The sequence below is a fragment of the Typha angustifolia genome, chromosome 7 (assembly GCF_048772165.1).
Source record: "Typha angustifolia cultivar Huaian chromosome 7, ASM4877216v1, whole genome shotgun sequence".
Classification (NCBI taxonomy): domain Eukaryota; kingdom Viridiplantae; phylum Streptophyta; class Magnoliopsida; order Poales; family Typhaceae; genus Typha; species Typha angustifolia.
This window is the reverse complement of record NC_133245.1, coordinates 6,441,187-6,453,052: the sequence shown is the minus strand read 5'-3', so window position 1 is coordinate 6,453,052 and position 11,866 is coordinate 6,441,187. Positions and strand designations below refer to the sequence as shown.

The following is an 11,866-nucleotide window of genomic DNA, read 5'->3' as shown; positions in this document are numbered from 1 at the left end:
AGAGTCTTAATAGAAATAGAAATATTTATCTCTTCAAGGAGAAAAACAAAATGTTAAGGGAATGCTTTTATTGTACAACGTACTTTGAAGATTTAAGAAAGATCACTTTGATACGTTAAAAAGAAAAACGAAAAGGAAAAAGAAAATCTGAAAATTTTAAGACAACCTTAAAAAATTTTATTCTTCTATACTTACAAAAGTCTAAAATTGATCTATGTATTTATAACTAAAATTACACTATTATATTTTTCATCCTGATGGAGAGGTCCCAAATAAAGTCCTAAGTTTATTGGTGGGCTCAATTTTCACTTCTTATATTTTATAGACGAAAATACACTCTTCTTTTTATATAAGTTATTTGTCCTAAAAGAAAAAAGTCCTAGCCTACAAAAAAAGAGAAGTGTTAAACAGAGAGCCAAGATGCAGGCAGTAGTACTCCTTAGATTAATTACATGCATCGATCCTCCCCAATTTCCACCTGCAGATCCCATACGCAAGTAGCTGATGTTATGTAGCAATTGATTCCCAGTCCACACAAAAGACATCTGGTGGTATCTGCCAGTGATTCCCCGCCCCCCACCCAACACAAGAGAAAATAAATTAGCTGACTTTAAAAGGTGACAGTGGGATTCCACCAAACTAAACTTTGCTTGACATAATAAATTATCTTCGACATCACCTCTCTAAGAAAAACGAAACTCTTTTGAAGCTTTTGTTTCTAGGGGAATTTTTAAATAAAGCCCTATGTTTCAAAAATTAGTTGACATTGAAAGGTTAAAGTGAGATTCCTCCAATCCTTTGCTTCCAAATGGCCCACCTACAAACTCTTTCTCGGAGCTTTGCTTCCTTCTTTGCAAGTGAGCCTCATGTGTAAAAGAAAGAAATTAAAATCTAATAAGATAATTGTGTGTTTCATTAAGATGAATCAAGTATATAAATAGGAGGAGATTATAATAATCTCTCCTATAATTAAGCTTGTCTATTCAACAGATTAAGATAGAGCTGCTATATACAAGGAAAATAAATAACAAACAGATTAACCAAATCAATAATAATAGTAATAAAATCTGATTTTGATATTTCTTTCCAATACTCCCCCTCAAGTTGGAACCAAATCTGATTTCAATATTTCTTTCCAACAAACACCCCTCTCAAGTTGGAACCAAATCTGATTTCAATATTTCTTTCCAACACTCCCCCTCAAGTTGGAGAGTGGATATCTTGCACGCTCAACTTGCGTACCATAGATATAAATATTTCATTTCCCAAAGGTTTAGTTAACAATTGATTTGCTGAGCCAATATACTTGGTAATTATTGAATCATCTTGAATCTTTTCTCGAATATAGTGACAGTCCATTTCTATGTGCCTTGTGCGTTCATGAAAGACTGGGTTTGTTGCTATATGCAGAGCAGCCTTGTCACAATATAAGGAAGCAGGTCCATAGTGAATAAGGCCTAAGTCTCCTAATAGGCACCAAAGCCATGTTAACTCGCAACAAGCTCCAGGCATTACGCGGTATTCCGATTCGGCTGAAGATAATGATACAGTTTTCTACTGTTTTGATTTCCATGAAATTAGTGAGGACCCAAGGAACACATAATACCCTGTAGTGGATCGTCTAGTGAGAGGACAACCTCCCCAATCTGAATCATAATAGGCCCGTAATTTCAAATCATTTTTTGAAAAAAAGAATAGACCTTGACCTGGGGCACCCTTTAGATATCGAACAACGCGTAAGGCTGTCTCCATATGATGTCTTCTGGGTTGATGCATGAATCTACTCAAGACATGAACAGAATAGGTGATATCAGGACTTGAAACTGTCAAATATATTAGACGGCCCATCAATCTTCTATATCTGTTTGGATCTTTAAGCAATTCATCGTTATCTGACATTTTTAAGCCTCTTTCTATAGGAGTGTCCACTAGAGCAGCATTTAATAGACCTGCATCTTTGTTTATTTCTAATGCATATTTTCTCTATGACATAAAAATCCTATTTCTAGATGCAGAAATTTCTATTCCAAGAGAATATTTTAACTCGCCAAGGTCTTTAAGATTGAAATTTTTATGCAAATGCTTCTTGATGGCAACAATACTGTTTGGATCATTTCCGATGATCAAAATGTCATCGACATGAATTAAGAGAATGGTAAAGGATTTGCCTTTCTTTTCGGTGTGTTAGGTTTTTATTTGTTGGCAATTGTGTACAAAATATTCTAAGTGTATTTTTTACATGTATATGAGCTTTACACAAGTCTAGAATATCTCTGGTCTGAAGAATTACAAGGTTATTGGAGAAAAGCTATTGAGTTCACACCGCGTTCACAAACGAGTTCGAACGCGGTGCGTTCACAAACGAGTTCGAACGCGAAATCTGCGTTCACACAGACAGAGAGCCGCGTTCACAAACGCGTTCGAACACGGGCACTGCGTTCACACAGACAGAGAGCCGCGTTCACAAACGCGTTCGAACGCAACCTGAAGAATTCAAGCTGTCGCGTTCGAACGCACTTGGGCCCGTTCGAATGCACCTGAGATTAAGTTAGGCCGTTCGAACGCACTCGGGCCGCATTCGAACGCACCTATGAAGTTTGCAATTTATTGGACTTTCATGAGTACGGATAAGATTCAGATTTGGCTCTATCTTGAAGATCATAAGTACGGATAAGACTTGGATTTGGCTCTATCTTGGAGATCATATATAAGGATAGTGTTGCCCTAACCTAGGGCAGTTGAAGAAGATTATTCAAGGAGACTTTTTGGAGGCTACATCGGTTCTTCAACAAACAAGGCCCTTTGCATCTACAAATCTTAATCTTTCGTCTTAAGGGCTATCTAGACGAAAGATCAATCTCGAGGGCTACTGAGATTGGACTTCAATCACAAGAAGCAGTGAATCGTGGGTTCTAGCGATCAAGACTGAGAGAAACAAAGTCGTTTGGATCGACGGGGTGTTTTGTGAGTCAGTCTTGTAACTGCTACTATTATAGTGATTGGTTTTGATCCGAGTTTGGATCCGTGGTTTTTTCCCGATTGGGTTTTTCCACGTTAAAATCTTGGCATTCATCTCTGCTTTCGTTCTTAATATTTCTTCGGACTTTTACTTAAGCGAACGAGCGATATCATTGCCTAGTGTTTAGATATATACGTGTGTCTAGGGATTTATTTTTTCACGGTGAAGAGGGAGTAGTCGGCTCGTGATTGTACAAAGCCAGCGGAAGTGATGACAGATGTAAACCATTGGTAGAAGGCTTGCTTCAATCCATAGAGCGATTTGTGTAGGCGACAAACGAGATGTTCCTCCCCTTTTCTCCGAAGCCCTGGTGGTGGAGACATGTAAATTTCTTCAGACAAGTCACCGTGGAGGAATGCATTGTGGACATTAAGCTGATGAAGTGGCTAGCCTCTGGCAGCAGCTAAGGCAAGAAGACAGCGAACAGAAATAATTTTTGCTGTGGGAGAGAAAGTCTCGTGGTAGTCGATGCCCTCCATTTGGGTGAATCCTTGGGCAACCAAACGCGCCTTATGTCGCTCTATTGTGCCATCAAAGCAACGTTTGATCTTGTAAATCCACTGACATCCTATGGGTTTCTTACCAGTCGGAAGAGAGGTCAAACTCCATGTGCCGTTGGCAGCAAGGGCATCTAACTCAAGCTTCATTGCATCACGCCATTGAGGGTTGGTGATAGCTTCATTGTAAGAGGTCGGCTCTCGCTCTTAACTGATAGAAATAATAAACGATTTGTGTGTAGGTGTATAGCGATGATAAGAAAGGTAATTGGTCAGTGGGTACCTTATCCTTTTGTGTGAATCTAGAGAGGAGGAGGTGATTGGATCAGAAGGAGGATGCGTGATGGCGGAGTAGAGGTACGTTGAACCTCACAAGTGGATTAGATTGTCGAATGGAGCGGCGGAGAGGAATATTGGTTGGTGGTGGTGGATCGGGTGTTTTGGTAGAGGGAATAGTGGTAGTATGGCAAGGTGGTGGTGGTGGGGAGGAAGTAGAGGGGAGAAGGTTCATGGGTGAACAAATTTCAGGCGGTTGTATGTGTGGTGGTGGTGGAGTTAGGTATTATTTGGAGAATAAGGAAAAATATCTTCTTTAAAATGGACGTCTCTGCTTGTGAAATTTTTTTTTTGTTAATAAATCGAAAGGTTTGTAACCTTTTTGACCTATCGGGTATCCAATAAAAATGAAAGGTGTAGCTCGGTAGTCAAATTTATGAGAGGTATGGATGTTTGTGGCATAAGCCAAGCAACCAAAAACTCGTAGATGGGAAAAAGTAGGAGGTTTTGAGTAAAGAAGCTCAAATAGTGTCTTGTTGGCTAAAATTGGGGAAGGTAGCCAATTAATAATGTGAACAGCAGTAAGAGCACATTCTCCCCAAAATTGGGAAGGAAGATTGGCTTGAAATTTTAATGCTCTTACTACTTGAAGAATGTGACAGTGTTTGTGTTCCACAACCCCATTTTGTTGAGGTGTATATACGCAAGAATGTTGAAAAATGACACCATTATCTTGAAAAAAAGAACGAAGAGAGATAAATTCGCCACCATTATCACTTCGAACAGTTTTGATGCGAGTTTCAAATTGAGTAGAAACATAACTAAAAAAACGTTTTAAAATCAGTTGTGTTTCATCTTTATGTCACATCAAAAATATCCAAGTAAAACGTGAAAAATCGTTGACAATTGTGAGAAAATAATGAGAACCAGAAAGGGAAGGATGTCGATAGCGGCCCCAAATATCACAATAAATAATATCAAATGATTTAATAGAGAAAATATTACTGACATTAAAAGGTAAACGACTTTGTTTGGCAAGTGAACAAATAGAGCAAGATTTATTAGAATTAGCAAAAAAATTTTAAAAAATTTGGGCAATAAAATTCAAACGGGAAGATGATACATGCCCTAAGCAGTTGTGCCAAAGATCGGTAGGTGGGATGGTGAGGTTGCATGTTGGTTGGTTTGAGGATGTGGCTTGTTTAGTGGTAGACTTTCCTGCTCCTAATGCCACCAGATAATAGAGTCCGTCATGCATTTCACGCAAACCAATCATCTTCCTCATATCCAAATCCTACAAAATGCACCAATAAGGGAAAAATATCACTAAACAATTTAAGCCTGTTGTCAATCACCCTACTGACAACAAATCAACTTTAAATGTAGGAACATATAACACATCATGCAATTTATAAACGGAATTAAAAGGCATGGATCCTTTAGCAATAGTCTTGGCCTTCTATCCACTAGGTAATAATACGGGTGACAACAAGCAACCTTTGTCTTTATGCAGTATTTTTGATGATGAGGTGATATGATTTGTTGCACCACTACCGATAATCCAATTTCGACGAGCTAATTGAGACAAACCTAGTTTTGTGACCGCATTTGCCTTAGGATTAAAGGTACCTTCTGCCTGATTATTGAGAAGTTCCATAATCTGTTTTAATTAGGCCTCTATGAATATGGTGTTAGGTCCACCTTCTTCACAGCTTGTCTGATTGACTGCAGAGTAATTGGGCCTAGCAGAGCTTAAGCCCGAATTGGACTTGGCCTTTAGATGGCTGGGGGGGTAGCCATGTAATTTGTAACACTTTTGGATCCAATGTCCATCGACATCACAATAGGTGCAGTGGGGTCGCACCTTTCCAGAATAGGGTCCATTGTGTCTGTGATTAGAATCAGGACGATCGCTCCTCTCGTTCTTCCCTACTGATGGCGGATAAAGCTTACGGACAGCCATGGAAGCAACCGAGGTCGGCTCGGTGGAGGAGGAAGCAACTCCTAGATGGCGTTGTTTCTCTTCTTGAGTAACGAAGGAGTATGCTTCGCGAACCGAGGGAGAAGGTTTCATCAGGAGGATCTAACCGCGGATTGCACTGCAAGATTCATTCAAACCCATTAGAAATTGCATTACCTTTTGTTGCTCCGATTGTGGTGTTTCACAATGCATCCCTAGCTCATCCCATAGGGTTTTCAATCGAGTGTAATAGGTGGAGATAGAAGTGGTTTCTTGCTTGTGGAGGGCGATGTCCCATTGGATCTCAAATATGCGGGCTAGATTGCCCTGAGAGAATCAAGTGTCGAGGTCCTCCTAAACTTCTCTGGCAGTGGAATAAAAATTCATACTGTCAGCAATTTCTGGATCATAGGTGTTGACTATCCAAGAATGGATAATATCATTACATCTTAACCAAATGAGGTGACCATTAGGATCATCTGCTTTTGAAGGAGCTGAGAAAGACCCATTGATGAATCCGAGCTTATTTCTTGTATTCAAGGCTCGAATCATGGATCTTCTCCAACTGGAGTAGTTATCTCCATTGAGGGGCTTAGAAACGAAAACCAATCCGGAATGATCGGAAGGATGGATGAAGTAAGGATTGGAGTGGTCAGTAGGGGATTTTTCTTTCCCTACCTTTGATGGATTTTGTAGAACAACACCTTGGGAAGAAGAATGATTATCTTCAGCCATTGAGGGTAATAAAGGTTTCGATGGATTAGAATATGACTGCAATAGAACTTGGTTGCTAGGGTTTTAGTTCTGATACCATGTAAAAGAAAGAAATTAAAATAGAATGAGGTAATTGTGTGTTTCATTAAGATGAACCAAGTACATAAATAAAAGGAGATTACAACAATCTCTCCTACAATTAAACTTGTCTATCCAACGGATTAGGATAGAGCTGCTATATACAAGAAAAACAAATAATAAACAAATTAACCAAATCAATAATAATAGTAATAAAATCTAATTTTGATATTTCTTTCCTAATCTTGATATTTCTTTTTAATACTATCCTTCAAGTTGGAACCAAATCTAATATTTCTTTCCACAGTCCTGGATAGTTTGGAGCTTTAATCATATTCTTCTAATCTCCTGTCGTGTAATTTCGAGCTTAATATGAAAGGAATATTTTTTAAGAAATAAATATACAACCATTTGCTGGGTGATGTATCTATTTGATTTGATAAGGTAGTGCGTGTCATCTAGTGAGCAACTTGTACCTAATCATGCATCTTGAATAAAAAGCCTCCTGGCCTCCTGGACCACCTTTTGGTGACTTGGAATCAATACCTAGCCCTTGTATTATCGTAATGTAATAAAATATTAAAAAGAATATATTATAATTTTTTTATAATGATCCAAAACTTTTGGTACACAATGACATCATGAATTATCAAAATATAAAGAAAATAAGTACAGACGTTACCGACATATAAGATATTCTACAAGACAAGAGTCAAAACTAATGGCTTAAATTTAAATTATCTTATTTGAAAATTTGGCTGCAATAAAAGATATTTCACTGCTCAACTGAACATATTCTATCCTCTGGATTAATTGAAAGAGACGCCATCATTTTTTTTCTTAAATAAATAAAATTAGAAAAAAAAATGAGAAGTAAAATTGCGGTGACAGCTTATGATATAAGATATTTTTATATAATTTACGAGGTCTACTTATTAAAACAAATATTACGAACTAAAAAAATAAATAATTAAAGTAATTGTCCTAATAGTGACGTAGAAGTGAGAGAGTAGGGAGTGGGCGGATGTGTGACAATGGGAGTGAGATGGAGAGGAAACATCACACTTTGCAATAGTACCCAGGATTCCACGTCACTTTTTGTCCACTTCCTCCCTACTTTCTCCACTCCCTCGTTAAATTAATTCTACTCCATCGCCACCACCACACCACACATTAACAGAAGTGAGAGAAAGGAGAACAGGGAGAGTGAGTGAGAGAGATGGAATCCACTTCCCTCCGCTTCCTCTTCCTAACCCTCTCCTGCCTCTTCCTCCTCCTCCTCCTCCTCACCCTCTCCGGGCCCCACCTCACTTCCCCACCGAGACCCAATTCCCTCCTCTGCACCCGCTTCTCCCCGTGGTGCTTCCCCAACCCCACCATCAAATCCCATCCCTTCTCCTCTCACGCCCCTTCCACTTCCCACGAAGCCGACTTCCCCGTCCACCCCCTCGACCCCCTAACTATCCAAGAGATCCACCTTGCCCGCTCCCTCCTCTTCTCCCACCCCCCGTTCTCCTCCTCCCCCTCCTCCCTCTCCATCCACTCCCTCTCCCTACTCGACCCCCCCAAACCCCAAGTCCTCTCCTTCCGTCGCGGCTCCTCCCCCCTCCCCCCTCGCCGCGCCCTCGCCGTCGTCCGATTCCGCTCCGCCGCCTACGTCCTCTCCCTCGACCTATCCGACAGATCCATCACCCACCACCCCGTCCCCGCCTCGGGATTCCCCACCCTCACATTAGAGGACATGACCACCTCCATCTGGACCCCGCTATCTGACCCCCTATTCAATCGCACTATCCAAGCCCGCGGTGTCCGCTTATCAGACCTCGCTTGCCTCCCCATCTCACTCGGCTGGTTCGGGAAGCAAGAAGAAGGTCGAAGGCTCATAAAGATCCAGTGCTACTCCACTGAGGGCACCGCTAACTTTTACATGCGTCCAATCGAAGGCCTAACCGTCCTCGTCGACATGGATACCAAGGAGGTGCTCGAGATATCCGAGAAAGGGAAGGATATCCCCATTCCCAAATCGGCAAACACCGACTACCGATATAAAGTTATCGGAACATCCGCGAATAAGGTCAAACCGATATCGATAGAGCAGCCGATGGGCCCGAGCTTCGAGGTTGTGGATAATCACTGGGTGAAGTGGGCGGGATGGGACTTCCATATCAAGGCGGACGCGAGAGCCGGGATAGTGGTATCCGCCGTCGGGATAATTGACCCGGAAAGCGGGATAAGGAGGGAGGTGATGTACAAGGGATTCGCGTCGGAATTATTCGTGCCGTACATGGACCCCACCGACGCATGGTATTTTAAGACGTACATGGATGCAGGGGAGTACGGGTTCGGGTTGCAGGCGATGCCACTCGTCCCGCTCAACGACTGCCCACGTGGCGCTTATTACATAGACGGGGTGTTCGTGGCGGCGGACGGGAGGCCCTACGTGAGGGAGAACATGATCTGCCTGTTCGAGCGGTACGCAGGGGATATCGCGTGGCGCCACTCCGAGTGTCCCATCTCCGGGATGGAGGTGAGAGCATTTTAACTAAGGGCTATTTTTGCAAAAGTACCCTGGTTCTTTTTGGGATTTCGTGTTTAGTTTGGGTGGTTTTTGTAAAAATAATATGCAGATAAGGGAGGTGAGGCCGAAGGTGACGCTGGTGGCAAGGATGGCGGCATCGGTAGCGAACTATGACTACATAGTGGACTGGGAGTTTCAAACGGACGGACTCATAAGGATCAAGGTATCTATCTGTCTTTTCCTTCGTTCGTTTTGTTTAGTTTTGTTTCGTTTCGCTGTCTTTGTTTTGTTTGTTGAACGATGGTCGCAAAGGGCTCATAGGGGTCCGAGCCAACGCTTTGAACGTTTCAAATCTATCATGATACGTGGCGGTATTTCTTTGCTTGTTGATTGATGTCTATGAAGAATATGTCTTATCTTACTGTTTAGTAATCTTTTATGAGAAATATCAATGAAGACTAGGAATAATTGCATTTGGATCTCTTAGCTATTGTTCCTTTTTAAAAATAGATTCCCTTTTCTTTCTAATTTAATTATTTTGTAGCACATTAACTTTTTTTTAACTATGCAGAAACTCTCAAATACCCTTTTCCTTGGTTGTTAGTTTGATATTTTTTTAACGTGTATGTTTCATGATTAATTTTAGCCTTTTAGGTGGTTCTAGAACTGTTTTATTCTTTTTTTAGAAAAGAGAAGAAGAAAAAGGTTTAGAATAAGCTAGCCCTTTACGTTTGCCATCTATAAGTAGAACTAAATAATTAATGGGTCAAGTGTCCAAATAAATAATACGAGCATAATTGTCAGCCTGCTTGTGACCTCTATACTCTCTATATGGTGTACGCACAAATATAAATTTAGGAGAATAATATGTAGATAAGACAGTTTAGATCATTTTTCTTTCAAATAATATTGTTATGCACAAGAAGCTAGAAAACGAATACTCAGGTATTAATATTACGGGCATCACAGAATTTGGACTAATTTGCAAAATATGTGACAGGTTGGGCTCAGCGGAATACTAATGGTGAAGGGATCAGCTTATTCCCACATGAACCAAGTCCCCAACGGGGAGGAGATGTACGGCACCCTCCTATCCGAGAACGTCATCGGCGTCATCCACGACCACTACATCACCTTCAACCTTGACATGGACGTCGACGGCGTCGATAACTCCTTTGTCAAGGTGAAGATGGCGCGGCAGGACACCAACGGCGAGTCCCCGAGGAAGAGCTACCTCAAGGCCACCAGGCACGTCGCCAAGACGGAGAAAGAGGCACAGATCAGGCTGAAGCTGTATGACCCGGCAGAGTTCCACGTCATCAACCCATCCAAGACCACCAGGGTCGGGAACCCGGTAGGGTACAAGGTGGTGCCCGGGGGCACCGCCGCCAGCTTGCTAGATATACAGGATCCTCCACAACATAGAGGTGCATTCACTAATAATCAGGTAATGTCTACTGATCATTGGCTACAGCATTTTGTTAAAAAAAACTCTCTTCGATCAAAGTTTAGGATCAATAACGTTTAGTTGGTAAGTTTCTCCACTTCCTTGAGAAAGGAACTTCTCAATTCTATTCTTCTCTTGGTGATTATATGCTAGATATGGGTGACACCCTACAACAAGAGCGAGGAATGGGCCGGAGGACTTTTTGCTTACCAGAGCAAAGGGGAGGATACTCTAGCAGTTTGGTCTGAGAGGTATATATGAATCAATATTATATTTGCAATCTTTGTTTTTCTTCTTTCCTCTTCTTTTCTCTTACAAGTCATGCCATTTGGTGTGAGGATAAGGCTGCATAAATCTAAATCTCTCTTATGGTTACATGTAATCCAATCCAGTGTTTTTTGTTTTGGTGTACAGGGATAGACCAATTGAGAACAAGGATATTGTTCTGTGGTACACCCTAGGTTTCCACCACATACCATGCCAGGAGGACTTTCCTATCATGCCTACAGTGTTCTCAAGCTTTGATCTCAAGCCTGTCAACTTCTTTGAGAGCAATCCGATTCTCCGCCAGCCGCCAAACATGGAGAAGGATCTTCCTGTCTGTGCAGCGGCCGCCGCTGCTTGATCCAGTTTGCCGGTGCTGGGCCGTCTCTGGAAGACCTAATTTGCCCTCTGTAAAAGGTGCAGGTTTACAGAGAGGAATTTTGTACAGTAGATTGTGAATGATGAAACTAAGCAATTAAGCATGCTTTTATTCTCAAACTAGCTATGAAAGATAGATGTGTTTGTGCGTTATTGTTTGAAGAATCTTAAAAGCTTCATAATCAAAATATATTAAAATAAAAGGACTTTCATGGCGGATATTGGTCATCACGTTGAACCTTTTCAGCTGAGTTTTCAAAAGAATGTGGTCCTTGAACCTAAATTAGATTACTCCCATTTCCAAATAAGTTTATCATTTCAAACATGCAATAGAACTATTTCAATTTTCAGAGTCTTCAAGGAGAAAAACAAAATGTTAAGGGAATGCTCTTATTGTACAACGTACTTTGAAGATTTAAGAAAGATCACTTTGATACGTTAAAAGGAAAAAAAAGAAAAGGAAAAAGAAAATCTGAAAATTTTACACAACCTTAAAAAAATTTATTTTTCTATACTTACAAAAGTCTAAAATTGATCTATGTATTTATAACTAAAAATTACACTATTATATTTTTCATCCTGACGGAGAGGTCCTAAATATGTTGGTGGGCTCAATTTTCACTTCTTATATTTTATAGACGAAAGTACAACACTCTTCTTTCTATATAAGTTATTTTATATAAGTTATTTGTCCTACAAAAAAAAAAGTCCTAGC

At 40.7% G+C, this 11,866-nt stretch overlaps 1 protein-coding gene across 1 annotated transcript; it reads left to right on the top strand.

Moving 5' to 3' along the window:
• Window positions 1-7,704: 7,704 nt before the first annotated feature.
• Window positions 7,705-11,302, top strand: LOC140762471 (amine oxidase [copper-containing] gamma 2-like). Its single transcript, XM_073100290.1, has 5 exons — window positions 7,705-9,071; window positions 9,172-9,285; window positions 10,063-10,509; window positions 10,663-10,760; window positions 10,924-11,302. The coding sequence occupies exons 1-5, from the start codon at window positions 7,764-7,766 to the stop codon at window positions 11,132-11,134; spliced, it is 2,178 nt and encodes a 725-aa protein (XP_072956391.1). The 5' UTR covers window positions 7,705-7,763; the 3' UTR covers window positions 11,135-11,302.
• The last annotated feature ends 564 nt before the right edge of the window (window positions 11,303-11,866 follow it).